General features: G+C 40.8%; 1 protein-coding gene across 3 annotated transcripts in view; it reads right to left on the bottom strand.

Annotated features, from left to right (window-relative positions):
* Positions 1-24,459, bottom strand: part of LOC127988382 (serine/threonine-protein kinase PAK 3) — a 286,343-nt gene that overhangs the window by 14,992 nt on the left and 246,892 nt on the right. For all 3 annotated transcript variants that reach the window (XM_052591128.1, XM_052591145.1, XM_052591137.1), the window contains one exon: positions 4,736-4,873. In XM_052591128.1, coding sequence (XP_052447088.1) covers positions 4,736-4,873 — 138 coding nt within the window. The remainder of the gene's footprint in view (positions 1-4,735; positions 4,874-24,459) is intronic.

Below are 24,459 nucleotides of genomic sequence, written 5' to 3'. Positions count from 1 at the left end.
ACATAGCCTTATGCAACAATTACATATGTACATTTTAAAAACATTAAATATTAAAATGTTCATATAACAGCCAGTATTTGTATCTGTAAATTCACAAAATGTTTCGTATCTGCATTTGTCGTACAGTTACTTGATACGACTGTTATGACTTTTTTATCTCTTTTTATATTTTTTTTTCCCGTAATCACTGAACAAGTATGTTGTTTTTTTACTAAAAAACTATGTTTATTTAAAATAAAATAATTTGTAATTTGTAAAATAATATTTATCATGAAGCTGAGAAATGTCATGACAAACGACTGAATCAATTCAATGCACACATTTTCATTATGCAGAACTCTTTAAGCGAGTCTATAATGTTTCGTGAACTTCACTAAACAAATGGGTGTGTGCCGCGCAAACCAGCAAAAGGTAAAGATGCAAAAATGTATCGGTATCGAAGTTGATTTTTAGCCTATTCTTGAAAGAGAACTGATTTGGTTTATTAGAGACTGAGACGTGCAACGCAGCTGTTTGATTGGTGAGTTCACTGTGCTTATTCATTCATTTGCCTTTTAAATACATACAAATATTAAAACATGCATGATGTATTATTATAGGTGAAATTACTCTTGCAAAGCTCTGATTTCTGAGAGATGCACGGAGAGGCAACACCATACAATGTTGCAAACACTTTGCATGCATTATGGTTAATGCATGCTGGATTAGTCAATTATTTCAGACAGCGCCGAACTAGTCTATGCAAGCCCTAGTACAGTATGACAAAAAATAAGCTGTATTTATGCGTGCATGCCCAGTAGAGCCATACATATCCCTTCAAGCCTTAACCGTGCGCATGTGTCATATCCCGAGCTTTGAGTGTGTGTGTTTATTCTGTGCCATCAGTCATCAGCAGTGTTGGGTGTAACGCGTTACAAAGTAACGCGTTACTGTAATAATATTACTTTTTTCAGTAACTAGTAGTGTAAGGCATTACTCGTCTGAAAATGGTAATATTATTACAGTTTTCCCGAGCTAGTTACTTGCGTTACATTTGCCAGTAGCACCTTCATCACACACAAGGCACACAACACAGAGAACAGAAGGGAAGGGAAGGAGGGCGTGAATGGAACAGTGATTGGTCTGGGTTTGGCACGAGGTATCATTTACTATCACTGATTGGTCGACAGCCGGCAGCAGAGCGGCACGCTCAGACAGATGGGGAAAAATGGAAGCGTCAACAATGGCAAGCTCTTTTTCAGAGGAAGGTTCCCAGCAACAGAAAGCTAGTTTCGACGGGTGGAGATTCAGTAATTATTTTGTAGGGGTGCTCCGATCACGATCGGCCGCTCGTTAATGCACATCTCAGTAAAGCCGGATCTCTAATCAGCGGTTTATTCCATCAGGTGCGTGAACCATATGTTCATACAACCGTGCCAATAAACGCTGAAAATGAACGTGGATTTGCGCATCTTCTCAGTTAATAACGGCTCTGTGTAGTAACAGCTGTTCTATGTGAAATCACGCACCTGATAGAATTAACCGCTGATTAGAGAACAGGTGTACTGACGAGCAGTAATATAAGTGAGTTGTGTAAACAGTGATTCATGTGACTTCAATTATTTCTTATTATACTGAAATCGAAAAGTAAAAAGTATTTTTTGGAAAAACCACATCCTGGTGTTAGTCTTCATATGCTGCTGAATAGTGTTAACACGGATATAGAAAAATAAGGAGTGCAAGAGTTTGATTCCTAATGTCAGTTTATTTTTAATTAATACTATAGTAGTTCGGTTCCCTTTACATCTTTAACTACCCGTTAATTTATCAATTGAATGGGTGACCTATCCTCATTAATAGAGCAAACATTTGCCCCCCCCTGAGAGAATTGGCAGGAGCCGCCACTGATAAAGACCCTTAAAGAACACTCCTCCTTTGTATGTTCTCCCTCCATCTGATGCATCTCAGGCAATCATAGAGTAATTAAGAAAAAAAGATGTAACTAGTAATATAACTAGTAATATAACTAGTTACTTTCTCCAGGGAGTAATAAAGTAAAGTAAGGCATTACTATTTTTGAGAGTAATATGTAATATGTAATATATTACTTTTTTGAGTAACTAGCCCCAACACTGGTCATCAGTCATTTTAATTTTTGACCACAGACATAATGTCAGCAACAGCAGCATTATAAAGTAAATAAAATGTAAATAAAGTACATAAAGAGCTAAAAAGTTGGAGATAAACTTTCCAGGGCATTGGCCCTCCAGGATCTAGTTTGGAGACCCCTGTCCTACAGAGTTGTTACTGCATACAGTGGTTTTTGATCATTACAAATAATAATGTAAAATTATTTTCTTAGAATAGGAGATATGCTGTCTCTCGCATCACACACATAATCAGTAATTAAGTATTTGGTCTTGAAGAGGATCCTTTTTTCTTTTATTTGGACTCTCAAAACCTTTGGACTTGGACTTGACTTGGACTCGAACCTCTTTGGACTCTGTCTTGACTCGGTCTCGACTAGTCCTGGACTTGGACTTGACTTGGACTCGACAAAGCTGGACTTGACTACAGCTCTAGTTTCAACAGCTCTTTTGAATCTCATTCAATTACTGGTACCTACCCTCTTAAAATCCATTTTGTAGTTTTTTAATCGAGCACCAGGACCACTAGGTAACTTTTTGGATGAATTATGATGCTTTTCCATTACCAGTACCAGCTCAACTTGACTCGACTTGCCTCATCTTGGCTCGCTTTTCACTCTTTTTTCCATTGCAGATAGTACCTCCACAATAGTACCTGGTCGTCATAGCAATGTCACAGGAAACTGCTGTGCATAATCTTCTACACGACACACACCCACTACCCACACACACACAGGACAAAGGAGGAAATCGAGAGTATGCTGCTTTTGATCCTCGAGATGTGGCTGTTTCTCATAGCAAGACAAAAAACATTGTTTCTGGAGAGGCAGAGGGCAGCAAAACAAAACACTGCCGGCAGGGTTATTCAGGATACTCCGTCTGTCGTGTGCAATGATGACGCAGTGAATAGTGATGATTCTCTCTGACCAATCAGCAGTCTGCCATGTTTTCACATCACATTTTACTTTCGCCTCAGCTCACTCAGAGCCTCGCTGGAGGTGATATGAAAAAAGTACCTGGAAGCAGGTACAGGTACAACTTTTACACAGTGGAAAACCAAACAAAGGTGAGTCGAGTCGAGGTGAGCTGGTACTGTGTAGTGGAAAAGCACCATTAGATGTGCTGCTCTCAACCTTTCCTGAGGATGGTACTCCCCTGGATATGCTTGAAGACTTCAACATCCACCTAGATAAACCTGTATTTGCAGAATTCCACACTCTGCTTGCCTCTTTTGATCTCAACCGAGTGTCAACTACTGCTACTCACAAATCAGGCAACCAACTGCACACCCCGGATCACTTCCTACTCACTCTTAACCTTAGCATGGTCCCTGACAAATCACTTAGCCCTCCACATGTCATCTTTCAATGTAACCTACGCTCACTCTCATCCTCCTGGCAGTCTTCTATGGTTTAATCTGTTAGCATCTACAAGCTCCTTGTTTTCTTTCTCTTGTACTTTTTTCCAGGTATAGAATTAGCAATGTGAAACGTGATTACAGATAACCCAGGATTCTGTTTATCTGGGGTTTAGGATGACACAAAGTTAAACATTATCTTTGATAAGTTTAGTCAAAATGGCATATTTTCTTAGCGTCAGACGCTATTTATACTAAGAGCAAATAGCAATAGTTTCTAGTTACACTATGTGCAAAATATATTATCAGATTACATTTATAATGTAGAATAAATAAAGTAATATTTTCTTTGCTTGCAATAAGTGTAAAAGTAATTAGATGCTATTTATACTCAGTGCAAATGGTGGCAGGTATTTTTACCCCAGTATTGTAGTACATTATACAATAGCATATTTGTTGTAAAGGGTTGTAATAGGTACTTTGCCTGACTATTATCTCATGAATACCTGAAGGGAGCAATTGTGTTTTTACAAAGCACATCAAATAATGATATAAAATAATGATACACTGCATTAAAATTAGCAGCCACATGTAAATGTATTTTCCAATGTCAGCATTAATAAATGTTTGTTTCAATTATTATTTTATACTTGTGGATATTTTAAGTTTTCTTGGAATAAACATGCAGTCGAACAATGTTAAAGAATGCTAGTTATTCTGGTATAGATATTCTCAACAACCTATAACCCAAGGAAAAATTGAAGACTGATTTAAGACAAACCACTGCCAGGTTGAAGTTGACAAGAAAAGTTTTATCTGGCCTAGCTCCTGTGTTTTGAGCTACATAATGCTGTTCCATCTGCTGGCTATTGTGTGAAGCACAACAAATGAATGTACATTTTAATACACACATACAGGGAGTTTTTGGGCAACACACACAAAAACAATACTAAATAATCTAGAATGCTAAAAATTCAGAAACCTTATATTATAACTTTGGCAGTCATTTTTGGTGTTTTTAGTTTTTTAGTCACCTGAAGTTGTTGTGTGCATGATAGGGTTAGAGGAACAAGTATTTTTTTATAATCTATTTAAGTGATAATACAGAGCAGCGTGAAGAACTGTAGACTGTGAAAATGTAGCATAGAACCTGCCGCTGTTCCTGTCGGATGTATGTCATGAAACATGAGTTCAATTTATAATTATTTGAGTTTAAGGTAATACAGATGTCTCAGACATAGTTTGTTGTTACCTGCAACAATTCTTTAGCTGACCCTCTTCGTTCTACATCCATCTCCAGACAGCCTTTCAGGAAGTCACGAAACACTGAGGATAGCCGCTCAGGATTTTGTAGCTCTGGAGTGCCGTTTGTTGCAATTAAATAAAGGGCCTAATTAAAAGGGAAAAAACATTAATACAGTAGAACAATAATAATAATAAATTTAACACAGACACACACACACACACATACACATCAATGTTACTATGAGGAGACTGTTACTCTACACTGACCAAGAGGGGACCAGTGTTTCTGGTAATTTTGAAGAAACAAAAATTACATACAAAAAAAATTAAGGTAATTTTTCATTACATAACTGAACAAAAAATATCATTTTATATGTGTGTGTATATATATATATATATATATATATATATATATACATATGTGTGTGTGTGTGTGTGTGTGTGTGTGTGTGTATATATATTAGGGGTGTAACGGTTCACAAAATTCACAGTTCGGTTCGATAGGATACACTGATGTCACGGTTCGGTTCGGTACGGTTCGGTACGTTTTAGATACAGCAAAATTAAAAACATCTCAACTTTTCAGAATGCCACAAGCGCACCACGGGTCATGTGACAAGAACTAACCAATCAGCTTCATCGTTTCCCGTAACAACATTGAAAGCTCAGCCAAGATGAAGGAACAGCTGATCATAGTTGTATATGCAATTTTGAAATAAATTATCCTTTGCTGAAATTTCCGCGTCTTCATGGAGAGAGCACGTCATGGTTGCTTAGCAAAGGCAGATGCCTCAGGGGTGCAACTGCCCGAGTCCTTTGGAAAGGAGGAGAAAGACGCGCATAGCGTTTTCCACAAGTTTTTAGGCGCGATATGTGAACGGCCCCTAAGGCGCTCGCTCACTCAGCATGCGCTGAAGGCTTGTTGCAAAATGTCTAATGCATTTAACAGACCAGAAATAGAAGATCCTCCAATAACCAACAGGTTTGGTGTTTGGGTGCACTTTGTATTCCCTGTAAGCTATAATGGTGATGACAGAATTAATGGTAAATAGTAAGGTCTCATATCCGCGGCTATAATGTAAATGAAGCCTACCAATCGCTGCGGTGATGTCTTTTGCCCTGTTTGAATCCATTGGAAATGTCTGTCTAAATGCTGCGAGGATGGTTTGTTGCGTGTATGTTTCTCCTTTTTTTCGTCTTTTCCCAGATACTGACACACTAAGTTGATGTCGGCATAAATGAGTTGACATGTTTTAAGTATTCCCGCTGGTGTTTTTTTTTTTTTTTTTTTATTCCCGCTGGTGTACCCTATTTTCATGTAGATGCGACATACCGTTGTTTTTTTTTGTCCACCACTCTCTTGCCATCACCATTATAGCTTACAGGGAATCCAAAGTGCACCCAAACACCAGACCTGTTGGTTATTGGAGGATCTTCTATTTCTGGTCTGTTAAACGCATTGGCCACCGCATACCGTGCATGAACTGCTTGCTCACTCAGCACGTACTGAGTGAGCGAGCGCCTGACTGAGTAGCCTAACATAAACATATAAGTTGGTGTTTTTTTCTTCTTCGGGGGTGTCAGGGGCGTTGCCTGTTACATCGTTTGGGTTATTGGGCTACCTTGTTGAAAACATATCATTATATTTCACTTTCTTTTTTTTTCAAATATAATTAATTAGTCCAACGAACCGTTCGGTACATAATGCGTACCGCGCAACGAACCGAAAGCCTCGTACCGAACGGTTCAATACCGAACGCATATCATTACACCCCTAATATATATATATATATATATATATATATATATATATATATATATATATATATATATATATATATATATATATATATATATTCTGACACACACACATACATTCTCCTTTCACATACATATATTCTTGCTTTCACACATTTACATTCTCCTTTCATATTCTTATATTCTTGCTTTCACACACTTACATTTTCCTTACACATACCAACATTTCTACTCTCACACACATACATTCTCTATCACATCCATTCATTCTTGCTTTCACACACATACATTCTCCTTACATACTTTTTTATGCTTTCACACACATGCATTCTCCTTTTACATACATATATTTCTACCTATTTTGGTATCCATTACTTCCTGTTTAAGCAGGAAGTCATTCTCAGACCAGTATATACATGTGTAAGGCCTGCTCAGCTCTTCCTTACAATTTTTACAGTTATGCTATTAAAAGTCGTCCTTTTTTCTTTTCAAGTACATATTTTAAGTTTTTAACTTAAACATATTCATTTTGTAACCTACGTGTTTTACAGATCTGTGTACAAGTGTAAAGACACTGATTTTGATCGTATTAACAGGGCTTAATGGTAAATAATTTTTTTACTGGTCCGGTTCGGCCAGTGGTTTACATTTTTTACTTGCCCTGGCAAATTTTTCTTGCCACAATCAAATCAATCAATCAATCAATCAATAACATTTATTGTTTTCATTGTTGACTGTAACATTGTATTATAATAAATAATAACCATTTTGCACAAATAGGTACAATAGTTAAAAGATAAAACTCAAATAAACCATGCTTTTTCAGGTCTTTCGGGTAGGCCTAACTATTCCAGTTAAGGATGCACTGATCAGGATTTTATTTATTTTACAATCAAATCAAGTCAAGTCAAGTCACCTTTATTTACATAGTGCTTTAAACAAAATACATTGCGTCAAAGCAACTGAACAACATTCATTAGGAAAACAGTCAATAATTAACACAGTCAAGTGTCAATAATGCAAAATGACAGTTAAAGGCAGTTCATCACTGAATTCAGTGATGCCATCTCTGTTCAGTTTAAATAGTGTCTGTGCATTTGTTTGCAATCAAGTCAATGATATCGCTGTAGATGAAGTGACCCCAACTAAGCAAGCCAGAGGCGACGGCGGCAACTCCATCGGTGACAGAATGGAGAAAAAAACCTTGGGAGAAACCAGGCTTAGTTGGGGGGGCCAGTTCTCCTCTAACCAGACGAAACCAGCAGTTCAATTCCAGGCTGCAGCAAAGTCAGATTGTGCAGAAGAATCATTTGTTTTTTGCGGTCTTGTCCTGGTGGTCGTCTGAGACAAGGTCTTTACAGGGGATCTGTATCTGGGGCTCTAGTTGTCCTGGTCTCCGCTGTCTTTCAGGGATGTAGAGGTCCTTACTAGGTGCTGATCCACCATCTGGTCTGGATACGTACTGGATCCGGGTGACTGCAGTGACCCTCTGATCTGGATACAGACTGGATCTGGTGGCTACGGTGACCTCGGAATAAGAGAGAAACAGACAAATATTAGCGCAGATGCCATTCTTCTAATGATGTAGCAAGTACATCTGGTGTTATGGGAAGTGTTCCTGGTTCCGGTTTACCTAATTAATGCAGCCTTACAATCCTTTAACGGATTTGGATATTAAAGCATATTAGTATGTTATGTAAACCAGGTTAAAGAGATGGGTCTTTAATATAGATTTAAATTGCAAGAGTGTGTCAGCCTCCCAAACAATGTTAGGTAGGTTATTCCAGAGTTTAGGCGCCAAATAGGAAAAGGATCTGCCGCCCGATTTTGATTTTGATATTCTAGGTATTATCAAATTGCCTGAATTTTGAAAATGTAGCATATCATCTATACGATGTTTGATAGGGAGCCAGTGCAGTGTTGACAGGGCCGGGCTAATATGATCATACTTCCTGGTTCTAGTAAGAACTCTTTCTGCTGCATTTTGGACTAGCTGCAGTTCTTTTCAGGAACTCGAGCTGCGTCGAGTGCTTTGGGGAACGTCCCTGACCAGACTGACTCTGAATATCATGTGCAATCTGTCCAACGGAATGGCGTGACGTCATGGGCAGGGTGACGTAGCGACCAGGAAGCTATAAAAGCACGTGACGTGCAGCTGGCTTCAGCTTTGCGTCTGTCAGCAAGCACTGTGTGTATATGTCAAAAGTCTGTCCCGTTGGTCCTATTTATTGTTGTCTGTCTCTCAAGCATTAAAAGATCGCTATAACAGCTCAATATGCCTAAAATTAAGGCCAAGACCAAACATATTTAGGGCGATTCCAAGCCACGTTACAGATTGTGTGTTCCTCCCTGCCCTCGCTACATAACGAGTGGGGATACACACAATTTGTGTGTGGCTTGCTTGGGATCGAAGCACGCTGAGTCGGCTCTCGAGGGGGCCGACTGTCCACATTGTGATCGATTGCCAATGCGGACGCTTCGATCCTGGAGGGCTCTCTTCGAGGAGGGAGCCTTCACCAGCGTTCCCCACGGTGTTGGCCCCACTTCTGCCGAGGCAGAACGACTACTGCACTTGTGGGGTTCGCAGGTAGATCTGTCAGAGGGAATTGAGACAGGCCAGTCCTTATCTCCTTCCTCATCTGCCAGATCCGGTGCCCAAACCCTGGGTTCGGAAGCATGCTCGTCGGTTTCTTCCCCCCATGGTGAGGGATCAGCTCTTCACCTCTCTTCCTCCGAGGAGGTTGATGTGGAGACTGTTGCTGGGGATTTGCCACCCCTGTAGCCCCAATATGAGGAGCTTTTGGAGGTGGTTACACCCGCAGTCGATAAATTAAAAATCGAATGGCCTGCTGAAAAACATTCTGAGCCTCAGAGAAGCAAGTAAGAGAACGCTTTCTGCGGCCGAGGCAACCACCTCCACGTTGGAGCCTACCATTTTTCCCCGATCTCCATTACGAAATATCGATATCGTGGAATCATCCTTATTCGACCCGCCTCTTTGGCCCCGATTCACTATATTATGGCAACGTGATGGGGCTGGGAGAGCGGGGTTAGAGCGGTGCCATGGGTCGAACAGACGCTCGCGGACTATCTGTCGCCCGGGTCGGCATTGTCTCTAAAGGCTCCGATGTTGCCCACCAAGCCTCTTAGAGTTACATCATCGCTGGTGGGCAAAGGTTATGTGGAAGCAGGTCAGGCTGGGGCTTGCCTTCACACTATGGCAGTCCTACAAGCTTATCAGGCCAACCTGCTGGGAGATATTGACGAGGGGGAGGGGATTAAGTCTGAAGATATGGAAGAACTTAGAAAGACCGCTGATCTCTCCCTCCGTGCCACTAAAGAGACCGATCGCGCGATTGGGCAGTCTATGGCAGCCTTAGTGGCCGCGGAGAGGCATTTATGATTGACCCTGTCAGAAATCAGAGAAAGAGACAGGGTCTGCCTCCTGGATGCCCCGCTTCAGCCTTCTGGGCTGTTTGGCAACACCACACTTTATTGTGGAATATGGCCTGCTCTACTGTGTCGCCCAGCAGAGGGGGGAGGAGAAGACCCTGCTGGTGGTCCCGCGCAACAAGACGGAGGTGGTGATCGAGATCGCCCATGCCCATCCGATGGCAGGCCACCTAGGAGCCCAAAATACCATACAGCGCCTCCGTGACCGATTCCACTGGCTGGGCCTTGAGGCTGAGGTCCGTCGATTCTGCCGGGTCTGTCCAACATGCCAGCGGATGTCCCCTCGAACCCCTCTCCCCAGCCAACTGATACAGTTACCCATTATAGAGGTGCCCTTCAAGCGGTTTGAGATGGATTTGGTGAGGCCGCTGCCGAAGTCCGCCCGGGGGCATGAACACATCCTGGTCATCGTGGACTTTGCCACCTGGTACCATGAGGCTATTCCCCTCTGGAAGGCAATGACAAAGGCTATAGCTCAGGAGCTCTTCCTCCTCTTCAGCCGGGTCGACATCCCGTCACAGATCCTGACTGACCCGGGTACCCCCTTCATGTCCCGGATGATGGTGGATGTCTGCAAGTTATTGAAGGTACAACAGCTCCGCACCATGGTGTACCACCCCCAGACCAACGGGCTCATTGAGCGATTTAATCAAATCAGAAGAAGCTGTGCTGGGTGGCAGCCAAAGACAAGCAGGACTGGGACCAGATGCTCCCCTACGTGCTCCTCTGTATTCGGGAAATCCCTCAGGCCTCCACTGGCTTCACCCCCTTTGGACTGCTTGATGTGGCCCGAGAGGCCAGGGAAAAACAAACCGGTGGTACACCGAACCACCATCGAGCATGTGCGTAAGATGAGGGAACGGATCGATGTCACTCTATCGATCCGTTCCCTCATCTTACGCACATGCTCGATGGTGGTTCGTTGTACCACCGGTTTGTTTTTCCCTGGCCTCTCGGGCCACAGCCATCGAGGAGGAGGTACTGAGGAGATGCTGAGGTTAGGGGTAATCGAACCATTGTGCAGCCCATGGTCCAACCCCATCGTCATGGTCCCGAAGCCAGACGGCACCCTCCGCTCCACGGGGCCCCAGCCACCTTCCAACGGCTCATGGCTGTCCTACACCGGCCGCACCAGGCCTATGTGGCTGCCCACCTCGACGACATCGTGATTCACTCAGAGACCTGGGAGGACCATCTAGAGCGGCTGCGGAGGGTGTCAGGGAGCTGCGCCGGGCTGGCTGACCGCCAATCCCCGGAAGTGTCATCTGGCCCTAGCCGAAGCCAAGTATTTGGGGTATCAGGTGGGTCGCGGCCTGATCCGATCTCAAGAGAAGAAGGTGGCAGCTATCCTCTCTGTGGCGCGGCCCACCTCTAAAACACAGGTACGGGGCTTGGCGGGATATTATCGCTGCTTCATCCCTAACTTCTCCTCCTTAGCTTCTCCACTGACAGACCTGACCAGGAAGGGGCAGCCAGAGAAAGTCTTGTGGAACTCCGGAACAGAAGCAGTATTCCTCAAGCTCAAGGCCGTCCTGACGACGGAACCATTCCTCCGTGCCCCCGACTTCAACTGCCCCTTCCTGCTGCAAACCGATGCGTTTGACACCGGGTTGGGAGCCGTCTTGTCGCAGGGCCACAATGGTGAGAAACACCCGGTGATGTTCATCAGCCGCAAGCTGACCCCTGCAGAACAGCGGTGCGCCACCGTAGAGAGGGAGGCGATGGCCATCAAGTGGGCAGTCCTGGAGCTCCGTTATTACCTCCTCGGCCGCCACTTCACCCTCCTCATGGACCACACTCCCCTGCAGTGGATGGCCTGGGCGGAGACCAAAGCCAGGGTGACGCGGTAACATTGTCTTTTCCTCTGCCCTAGAAAGCAGCGTGTGACCGCCAGCCCCAACGCCACAGGAGAGCACGGACCCACAATGCACTAGAGCACTTTCAAGTAAGGACGCCGAGCACCGAACACCCAAACCACCTCACAGCATCGCCCGTTCTTTCACAGAATCCATTAATAAAATCCACCCTTCTGGGAACTTACCTTCCTTCTCATGTCGTGTCCTACTTCACCCCGCCACAATATATAAAGGCCTACATGTCATATCAGAATTATGTCATATCGCATGTATCAGAATTAGGCTATCTATTTGCTCGCACACAAGCATCTCAGAGACTCTTTCTGTCTTTGCGTTTGCCTTATTCTACCGTGTAAATAGCAAATCTGTCATGACACGAGTGCAACTGGCTCTTAAAGGGAAAAGAAGATGAGATATATGATTGCATCCATATATTGAGAAGTGTATTTGTATTAGTGTCAAGCCCAGAAAATATCTGGGAGTTAAACTAATTTATTAACCATTTTGGATTTCTATCAGAATATCTGTGCAATGGTAATAATGTGTGAATGTTTCAAAGTTTAGAGTTGCATTTAAATAATAATAGTAAGAAAATGTAAGAACATTAGTGTCAGCCAGATGGCAACAGCTCAAGGGATGAGGCAATGCCTCATAATATACAATAGCATTTGTTTTATTTAACATTTATTTAAGATTTTCTTGACTTAACCCCAGCACACTTACAGAAAGTAGAACTTAAATTACATTTATTACAAGATGATTAGTTAAATAAATGTTTCGAGTCATGAATTTGGCATATATATATATATATATATATATATATATATATATATATATATATATATATATATATATATATATATATATATATATATATACACACACACACACACACACACACGTGCGCCTCGATAAATTAGAATGTTGTTAAAAGATCATTCAACTCAAATTGTTAAACTTGTGTATTAAATAAATTCAAAGCACACAGACTGAAGTAGCTTAAATCTTTTAATTTTGATGATTTTGGCTCACATTTAACAAAACCCCACCAATTCAATATCTCAACAAATTAGAATATGGTTACATCAGCTAATCAACTCAAAACTAATGCAAAGGTTTCCTGAGCCTTCACAATGGTCTCTCTGTTTGGTTCACTAGGCTACAAAATCATGGAGAAGATCATCAATAAGAAGATCAAAATCATGCTAATCTGACAGTTGTTCAGAAGACAATCATTGACACTCTTCACAAAGAGAGTAAGTCACAGTCATTGCCAAAGAAGCTGGCTGTTCACAGAGTGCTGTATCCAATCATGTTAACAGAAAGTTTAGTGAAAGTAAAAGGTGTGGATGAAAAAGATGCACAGCCAACCAAGAGAACCACAGCCTTATGAGGATTGTCAAGCAAAATGATTCAAGAATTTGAGTGAACTTCACAAGGAATGGACTGAGGCTGGCATATGGTCAAGGTATACAGACGTGTCAAGGAATTTGGCTACAGTTGTTGTATTCCTCTTGTTAAGCTACTCCTTAACCACAGAAAGTGTCAGAGGCGTCTTACCTGGGCTATGGAGAAGAAGAACTGGACAGTTGCCCAGTGGTCCAAAGTCCTCTTTTCAGATTTAATGATAAATCCCCTGTGATGTTTGTATTGGCTACTGTATACAGGCCACCAGGGCACCATACATACTTTATTAACCCCTTTACGTGCAAACATCGCCGACGGCCCCAGTTTATTATTGGTTCACTTTCACAGCATGTTAAACATCACTGTCTTACTTGATCTGGACAAACTGTGCATCAGTTGAAAGTTTAAAGACTCTAGCTTCGATATTTGACCAATAATTTGATAAAACATTGTTGCAGTGACAGATATTTAGTGATTTATGTCAGGAGTGCAAAATAATAAATCCGTATTATGCCACATTGAAATTCACCACTCATATTCAGTCACGTCAGCAGCGGTTTATTTGTGTTCACATAGACTCACTGATCAGCCTCTAAGGATTTCAGAGACAAAAGATGCATATCTGCGGAGATATATGGATATATTTACTGATGTTTACTTCATATTTCTTCAGACAGAATCGTCATTTCTATTCATTTCCATGGATTTACGCGATCTGATGATAAACAGCCTCTCCCAGCGATCTGTGTGTGTGTTTGCTGTGCTTTCAGCTCATGCTGTGTGTCACTCAGACTCCGATTGGGCCTTCCCATTGTCAGTCTTAGAGTGTCATAACCGGACACCGCCACATCGTGTCACATGCTTCCTGCACACTTCCTGGTAGTTATCTGGCCAAAACAACACTGAAAAACCTCTGTACACACGAAATAGCCGAATAATAAACCCGCGATTACGATAGTAAAGCTTGGTATGAGATTTTCTTGAGATCTGGGGCGTTTTTATAAAAAAAAAAAATCGAAAATGTACATCGGAAATGCTAACTTGTGCAGTGATGAAAAAGGCTACAAATAAAATTTTTACAACAGTAAACAACCAAATTCCACCCCTGATCACTAAAGGAAGTTATTATAAACACTCGATCGGGGTTTAAAGTGAGTTTTGAGTAAAAGTGTACTAATAATTTCATAAATTGTCTGATGTAGCTTGATGCTAACATTAGCTCCAATGCTACTAATAGCAGGTGCTTTTCTTCTTCATAATGCATTTTTGTCTCAATAATTCACGTAAGGTCATAAGAAAATGTTTTGTTGTATTTTTATAGTAAGACTTTTGATAAATAAGGGCTAAATGCAAAGAGAGACTGAAGTGAGATTGCTGCTTTGTGTCTTTGTAAAGCCTGAAAAACCACAATAAAGGCTAATAAAGGTGGAATAAAAACAAAAGAATAATGATAAAAGAATAATGCGGATAATGTGTCATACCTGGCGGAGGTGTGAAAGACTCGTTTGGTGAGAACAAGGTAGTCCAAAATTCAGGAGCTAGAGTTCTTACTAGAACCAGGAAGTATGCCCATATTAGCCCTGTTCTGTCCACAACGCACAGGCTCCTTATTAAATATTGTATAGATTTTAAAAACGAGCTTACTACTTATAAAACCCTGAATTGTTTAGCACCTCAGTATTGGAATGATCTCGTTACATTATAATCCTCTACGTCTGCTGTGTTCTCAAAACTCAGGCTATTTGGAGGCTGTCCTCCAACAAAAAAAAAAAACGACCATATAGGTTGTTTGTGCAAGCACCTTTTTACAACCTATATTTACGTTTCAAAGTTAAGAAAAAAAAAAAAAATGACAGTATCGTGTTGTGTCTGTCATCATGCAATGACATATAACGTTATTACCAAATCAAAATGCACGTTTATTTAAATGCAACATGTGGGTTTTTTACACCAATCTCACAGTATTTCCTACATATTTTACTAGGTGGCTCATTCGTTTGAATGACCACACCTAATCCCACCCCTAAACCTAACCCTCACAGAAATCATGCTAAATTATGATTTATTGAGGATATATATTTTTGTGCACGTTCGTTCCTGGGATCGAACCCATGATAGCATGATTACATATCAAGGTATAACACAACAATTACCAACTGAGCTACACGAAACACAAATCAGAGTGCAAATAAAAGAGTACAAAACATTAATATGAAAACGACCTTTTGCAGATAGGGGCGCAATTGTAGTATACGCTGTGATGGGTCGTATTTAAAGGATTTGGACAAACGACCTATACGAGCATATTGGTTATAGGACAGGTTGGCTATTTGATAATACCTAGAATATAAAAAAAAATATGCAGGCGGCAGATCCTTTTCTTATTTAGCGCCTAAACTCTGGAATAACATACCTAACATTGTTCGGGAGGCAGACAAGCTATTTCAGTTTAAATCTAGATTAAAGACCCATCTCTTTAACCTGGTTTACACATAACACACTTATATGCTTCTAATATCCAAATCTGTCAAAAGATTTTTAGGCCATTCTCCCATCCACGCTAGTGACTGCTTACAACTCATGTTTGAGGCTGAATGTTTATAATTGATGGATGGACATCTATGCCCGAGGAAGGGGCCACTGGGAGGGCCTGAAGATCTCCAACTCTATTTAGTGAAGCAATTGTCACAGTTCATGAATGCATTGTTTCCTGCTCGTCTCATGTCTGCATTGATTGTTTGATGTGGGCGTTACCGCTGATCAGTGGCAGCTGCAACTCATTCCATCTGCCTACTTAATGCTCTGTCTTTTGTCTCTTGTTTGTCAGATCATTGCTTGAGGTCCCCTGTGCTGCATGTCTGTATCCCTCCTGTTCAGCGTTCAGTTTCGTGGGTTTGTTCCGGTTCTGTGTTCACTGTGGATTATGACATAATCTTCTGGATCTCTCATCATCTATTCACCAACGCACGCTACTCACCATCTCACCAGTCTTATGCTGTCCATCAAGGTCCCTGCACCACCCGCCGTCAGCTGAAGCCTTTTCACATTCACTATGATCAATAAATTGTTACTTGCATTTTGCTTCCGGTCATCCTTCCCTGACAGTAATAGCTAGAAGGAACGCAGTCGTAATCATGAGACAGCGATAAGCAATAAGCAGCAAGATGGGCCCCCTCGTCCAAGTCTGCACCATGGCATCCAGCCCCAGCGGAGCCATATGTGTCAGAGAGAACCAAAGTTTTTTTTGAGTTGCAAAAATATCCACCTGAGCCTGACCAAATATTCTCCATATCTGTTTCTCCAGGCCCTGAGACAAGAACCAAGGCTTCCTCTACATGTCCAATGCACGTAGGCATCACGCATGACCTTGATCATGCAAAGTGGTTTTCCCCTCAGGCAGAACCCCTTGGTCTTGAGCCACTACTGTAGGGGGCTCATGTACAGCAGACCAAGAGGTATCATGTTGGATGCAGCTGCTATTAACCTCAATAGTTTCTGAAACTGCTTGATAGTGAGTGACTGGCCTTCTTTTACTCTCGTTGACTTGATCCGAGTAGGGGACAACCATGCCTGCATCATGGTCGAATCCCACATCACGACCAGATAAGTTGTCTTCTGAAATGGAGTGGAAATGGTTAAGATTAAACTCCAACTTTCTCAGATGGGCGAGAACCATATCTCGATATCGAACCACCATCTGCTCTGATTGAGCCAAAATCAAGAAACTGTCGATATAATTTAGTATGCAGATGCCCTAGATTCGTAGTGGAGCCAGAGCAGCATTCACACACTTCATGAAACTTCAGGACAAGAGTGCTAGACCAAAAGGAAAAACTCAATACTGGTAAGCTTAGTCCCGAGAAATCAAACCATAGGAACTTCCTGTGAGTGGGAAGGATGGAGACATGAAAGTATCTATCATGACAAATCAGTCCTCGGACCTGATCTGACACATGACCTGTATGATAATGAGCATCTTGAACTTCAGTTGCATCACTGAGCATTTTAACTGAAGCAGATCTAACCCAACCCTCCGTCTTTCTTTGGAACTATGAAGTATCAGCTGTAGAACCTGGACTCTCTGTCATGAGGAGGGACCACCTCGATGGCCTCCTTCCTCAAGAGGGTGTTTACTTCTTGTTCCAATATCAGAGCCTGCTCGGGGCCAGTCTCTCTTGAGACTGGTGTCTGATGTACTCTGAGCTGATAGCTTGGTGCTGTGAAGTAGAGGACCAGCAGGAAATGACTGAACTAAGTGCTCTAGTTGACTCTGCGTGCTCCACTCCCAAGCAGACCACACAGAGAGAGTGTGTAAACAACAGTAAATAAAACTCAGACATGAATGGAATGACTGAAACACACACAGAGTCGGTCTGCGTTCCCATAGTGTTTTCTGACACAGCTCGAGTTCCTGAAGGGGAACCATAGTTGACTGGTAAACTGTTAACCAACATCATTATTATTATTTTTAACTAATACTACTATTAGGAAGTACTTAAAATATAATTTAAGTCACTTTAATTAGATTTTTCTTTCATGCAATTTTTACAAGCACTGCAGCATAGTTAGAAAAATATGCTACATATATACAAAATTGTTTTTTGACAGAAAAAAAGTTGTTTCATTACAATCTTTAAAGAAATAAATGTAAAATATGGCTAATTAAACAAATAAACAGTCGGCTATTTAAGTTCCCCTCAGTCCACAACAAACCCTTTAAACTTTGTAGTATTTGACATCAGTGTTGGGTAAGTTACTCTGAAAATGTAATTAAATTACTGATTACTCCTTATAGAAGTAATCCTGTTACTGTTCTGATTACTTTATTTCAAAAGTAATTAGTAATAAGCTACATTACTACGATACTTTTTTTCTCCATTAAATTTATGAAACCCAAGTGTGGCAGCTCGCTATCGTAAGTTAACTACAATAACAATAATGGCACTGACCCGACTACGCCACCCCGGAAATTGGCCGGGGACCTACAGATACATAATTTTAAAGCACACAGATTCGCAGTGGCTGAGTCAGGTAACAGACGAGAATATGCGTTTCACAGATTTATTCCTCAATACATACAATAAAATACAACTTTTAATAAATCACCATAAAAAAGATTGTATCAATCATGGAAGAGGTTACCCAAATACACACACACACACACACATATAACTCACTCAAGAATTGGGGCATTCATCTTGCCTGTCCAATAAACAGTAGCTAACTCACGTTACCTGTGCTCGCACCACACCAAATTCACCCACTGTGAACACTGCAGACCAAAAGCCGAACCACCACCACGCACACAGAAGACTCTGGCTACAACTAGGACCCCGCTTCTGAGTGAAAGAGAAAACCATATAAAATACAAGCAAACAAACAAATGCACATTCCAGGTTATGGGCAAACAAACAGGTACACATTCCATGTTATGGTTAGTCAATTAATACTCATCACATGCTACCAGAATGAGTCAGTTCGTCGCAATGATGCAATCATTCACTGGCGGATAGTTAGTTGACTCTGGTGCCCAGCACTGTCTCAAAAATATTCTCAATTTACAATACAACAACATACTCAAAATACATTTATAAACAAACTCACAGACACATATTAAGACACAATAGTAGTGACAAACCCAGTAGCTTCTCGCCAAAGTACTCAAATCACAATGTCAAGTCGAAAGGCTAAATTTAGATGTGTCACCATAGGCTGTAAGCGCACTACCATTCCGGTCACCACGGAGACCATCGTACACTGGGCTGAACTCGTCAAGGAAAGATACGGGTCAACAGTCGATGCATCGTCCCAGTACAAGGGAGAAAGGGGTCGAAGACAGCCTGCAGAGAAGAATACAACTCCATTCTGAAGCATTCCAGTTCGAATACAGGCTACCAGCTGGAGACAGTCCCAATTCGTGGGACCAGCACTGGGTCGCATAAAGCCCAACATTGCCCACAAAGCCTTCCGTAACACCTCCTGGCTCCCGTATCACTGTGTATGGTAATTCCCACCACCCGGTGCAGTTGATGGCATACTAATTATGGCCTCACATTGACGAAGATCTGTTTGGCGTGTCTAAAAGTACTCCTCAGACGCACACTCCCGGACATTAACCCGGCGCACAGAATGACGGACGACATGACGTCACTTCCAGGACCCAAAGAGACACGCTTCACTAAGATGTCAATCTCATCTCCTTTTATACTCATTGAACGTACCGTATCCGCCCATAATTACCATCGTAAATTGAGCGCATCACCACACAAGCATAGACGCTTTCCAATAAATATTTGTTATTAAAGCATTAACATTCAAAGCACACTGTTATTTCTTACTAAATCAAGCGGCTGCTGTGTGAATGGCCACCAAAGAGTGCTGCATTTATACAGTAGCCGCATTTCCACTATCGGGCCAGTGCGAGCCAGGGCTTACAGCGGGCCGGGCGGGGCTCATAGCCCCGGGCCAGTAGCACGAGGCCAGAATAGTGCAGGGTTTCCACAGTGGAGCTTGAAGCTCCGCTGCACGTCACTAAAACACGCCCTTTACACGCCTCTCAGAACAACGTCATGCAACCTCAATTTCACCAACAAAGAGAAGTTATCAGAAAACTAAGAAATAAGTCACTGGAACATGTGCGATCACAAAACGAACATGATAAAAGCGGCAGTTTGTTTGCATGCTTTGTTATATATTCAAATTCAAAAGCATCGATGTTTTAACTATAGAATACATGATACATTGATCATATTGATTTAATTTATCAGGACATAAATACACTTATATCTATTTTATTTATTTATTTTTAACGCTCATGAAAATAGCCTGCTTGTTCATTCAAGTCTGTTTCTGTTTATTAGCCACAGTAGCGGTCACATTTAGAATGAATGATAATATCTCTATTTTTGTAAGCTCCCGAACAAAAACATTATTATGCTATATTCTTTTATGATAGGCAACGTGAGAAAAACTCTCGAGACGACGCTTGTGACAGAAAATATAAGTTACTTAATAAATACACGACTGTGATAGAGAATAAGAAGCTGACGTCTGATTTCTTCAAGCGGTCATATTTTACCATATTTACTATGGTAACATGTTTAGCGTGCATATCTTTTTCATCGCTTATAAATATTTCAGCCTTGTTTAGTGATTATAATCCACATTAGATCAAGTTATTTCAAACACTCGCTGCTGACTGAAAGAGAGTTTGGAGCTCGACTTATTTAAAAAAGTGTTTAATGCTGGTGTTAAAGCTGTTATCTTTCTGAAATGATCCGCAGCGCAGACTCTCTATTTTTATAAAAGCTCCCGAACAAAAATCATTATTATATTTTGATGATATGCAACGTGGAGCTAAACTCTTGAAACCAGACGACAGATAAAATGTTACTTAATAAATACACAATTGTGATAGAGAATAAGAAGCTGGCGTCTGATTTATCCAAGCAGTCATATTTACCATGTTTATATGGTAACGTTAATGTTTAGCGTGCATAGTCTTTTACATCGCTTATAAATATTTCTGCCTTGTTTAGTGATTATAATCCACATCGGATCAAGTTATTTCAAACACTTGCTGCTAACTAAGAGTGAGTTTTAAGCTCAACTTATTTTAAAACATATTTAATGCTGGTGTTAAAGCTGTTATCTTTCTGAAATGATCCGCGCTGACGCTCTCTAGACACGGAGAAACTCCGCCTTTGTTCATAACTCCTCCTCTAGCCCCAGCTGGCCCGCTTTGGCCCAAGGATTTCGTCGGGCCGAAAAACCCTGGCCGTTGGCCCCGAGGAAGCCCCGGCGAGGCACGATCAAGCCCCGGAAGTGACAGTGGAAACGCGACTGGCCCTGGCACACACTAGCACGCCCGGTCCTAGCTCGATAGTGGATACACGGCTAGTGTTTCAGCAGCATAACAGCACACAACATAGCGGCTATAATTCAAACCATGGGATTACCTTTTACAAGACAAGGCGGATCTACAGGGGCGATTATTATTGAACTATAATCAAGCCATGTGAACTCATTGTACCATTTTGGGGAAAAGCAACGATTCCCCAGCTAACAGGGAACGTTCCCACAACATTCACTAACGTTCTTTAAAAGTTTTGTAAATGTTAATACAAAACGTTATTGAAATAATGTTTTTGGAAGATTCTTATAACGTTGTTAATGTTCTTGTAAGGTCGGTAGAAACCGTTCTTAGAACAACGTTCTTGGAAAGTCTTTAGGATGTTATCTGTCCTTGATGAATGTTCTTCTAAGGTTGACAGAAAACGTTCTTAGAACAACGTTCTTGGAACGTCTTTAGGATGTTATCTGTCCTTGATGAATGTTCATCTAAGGTTGACAGAAAACGTTCTTAGAACAGCGTTTTCGGAACGTCTTTAGGACGTTATTTGTACTTGATGAATGTTCTTATGAGGTCTGTAGAAACCGTTCTTAGAACAAAGTTCTTGGAACGTCTTTAGGACGTTATCTGTACTTGATGAATGTTCTTATAAGGTTGCTAGAAAACGTTCTTAGGACAACGTTCTTGGAACGTCTTTAGGACGTTATCTGTCCTTGATGAATGATCTTCTAAAGTTGACAGAAAACGTTCTTAGAACAACGTTCTCGGAACGTCTTTAGGATGTTATTTGTACTTGATGGATGTTCTTATAAGGTTGCTAGAAAACGTTCTTAGAACAACGTTCTTGGAACGTCTTCAGGACGTTATCTGTCCTTGATGAATGATCTTCTAAAGTTGACAAAACGTTCTTAGAACAACGTTCTCGGAACGTCTTTAGGATGTTATTTGTACTTGATGGATGTTCTTATAAGGTCGCTAGAAAACGTTCTTAGAACAACGTTCTTGGAACGTCTTTTGGACGTTATATGTACTTGATGGATGTTCTTCTAAGGTTGACAGAAAACGTTCTTAGACCAATGTTCCCGGAACGTCTTTAGGACGTTATTTGTCCTTGATGAATATTCTTCTAAGGTTGACAGAAAACGTTCTTAGAACAACGTTCTCTGAATGTCTTTAGGACGTTATCTGTACTTGATGAATGTTCTTATAACGTTGTTAATGTTCTTGTAAGGTTGATAGATAATGTTCTTAGCACAATGATATCTGAACATCTTTAAGACGTTATTTGTACTCAATTAATTTTCTCAATGTTGAGAGAAAACTATTTTAGAACAATATTCTTAGAGCTTTCAATTTCATTAATGTAAGTTCTAAATTAATTAATTGCTAAATGTTGTTATGGTGTTATCCTAAAATATTATGATAACAGCATGTCCTTATATTTTCAGGTTATTATGAACGTTATCATAATGTTGAGAGAAACTTCTTTCTTATAGGCTACATAAAACATGAATAGAATACAACGGAATACATTAGGATAGAAAAATAAATGTATTTAAATATGAAACTACAACCTTGAGTATGTGGTGGCTAATCGCCTGAATGTAATTAATAATTATTAATTATATATGTTTTTGAATTTATTGAAGTCACTTCGGGGTATTACGTGAATGGCATTCACTGTAAGTGTAAGTGAAATTTGCCAATTGAAGTTCATTAATTTAACTCAAAAATGTAAAAGATTATTTCATCTTAATTTGTGATTTGAACTCAAAAGCTATTTAGGTTAAGCAGACTCAAGCTAAAAAAAATACATATTAATTTATTGAATCTACCATACAATCTATTCTTTTTAAGTATAGACCCTTTTACAGTTGGTAAACAAGGTGACGTATTTGTGTGGGCGGGGCTTAGCTGGAGGCAGAAAGATTCCCCTCAACACTTGAACAAACGGTAGCTAGCGAGTTTTCTTAGCTTGTTTTTTTAACAATGGCTGGAGAAAATCTGAATATATCTGCTTTATCTGAATATTTAAGGTCACTCACTGTCCGGGACCGCGATAATTATTTGAAAAAGTTAACTTTAACGGACGGAACCAGATTGGTCGACCCGTACACAATCACTCATTGGATGGACGATCTGACAGGATTACCTCCGATTGAGTGGCCTGACATCTACACTTACTTGATAGAGAAACCGAGCGTGTATAGTAAAGATAAACTGAGGGTGTATAAATCCTTAGATTAAATAAAGAGTGACATTACAGTAAAATTATTATTAAGATGTAAATATTTTCTACAAATAAAAATTCTGAAGACTGGAAAATAATTATAAACTTTCTGTATTTATTCTTTCTTACCATGTTCTAAATTCCCGTCACAATTAATCAGACAATGTATATAAAATGTTCTCCGTCAATTCTGGCAACCAACAACACAACAAGACGACATTTTAAGCTCCTTGAGTAGCTGACCCTATGTTGTTTTGTATTAGCCGCCTCCAGTTTTCCGTTTTTTTTGCCTCCAGCTAGCGCCGTGACGTACCTGTGACGTCCGCGCAAAAGGGGTCTATAAATGGCTGACCACAAAATATTTAAACGAATAATGAAAATAATTCGTGTTTTCAAACGGAGTAAAAAAGTAATTATTTTACTCGACAAAATAATATCCGTGTGTTTTTCAAAAACCGCGCGCATTTTTCAGCCATTCACGTCACGTGCACTCCGCTCATCCACACTGGACCGCGCTCACTCACTCGCTGATGGTACCACAGCAGGATTAACGTTATTCACGAGACACGACGCGGTCATTTTAAAAAATACAGGTACGTTAACGTTAAACATTTCGAGCTTTTTTAATCCCGTTTAAAGCACTCTAAAGTCAACTTTATCTAAAAATTAACAAGCTTAATTATCAAAATGTGTTCAACTCTAGCTAAGGTTAGCACAGGAGCAAGGTGATAACGCACCATTAAGTTATATCAAAGTTATCAACGGTGTTAAGTGTTAAATATGCAGTGTCATACACAACAGTTCGTCATTGGTAAATGAAGAAGTATTTTTGTGGTTTATCACATTAAGACAGCGTAAGACGAGTCCCGCAAAGTGTAACGTTATTTTCAAACTAATGTTACCGTTAGAGAGACGCTGATCTCTAACCGTCACTCCTCGTCACTCAATCTGAAGCGAGGTAAAGCGAACACACATTCACTGCATTAAAACACTTTAACCTTTGTGTTCAGTATTACTGAATATCTGTAGGTTTCATCTAGAATGTCCCATCTGATGCTGATCAAGTTTACTAAATCCGCCGAATGTTAAACAAAGGTGCTGAAGAGCGTTTATAAAGGCTGTTTAACCTTAGTTAACATTTTACAGTTATTTGCTCCTCACGTTGTCTTATTTAA

The sequence above is a fragment of the Carassius gibelio genome, chromosome A5 (genome assembly GCF_023724105.1).
Source record: "Carassius gibelio isolate Cgi1373 ecotype wild population from Czech Republic chromosome A5, carGib1.2-hapl.c, whole genome shotgun sequence".
In the NCBI taxonomy this organism is placed as follows: Eukaryota; Metazoa; Chordata; class Actinopteri; order Cypriniformes; family Cyprinidae; genus Carassius; species Carassius gibelio.
The sequence above is the reverse complement of the archived record's forward strand: the minus strand, read 5'-3'. Positions and strand labels throughout refer to the sequence as shown.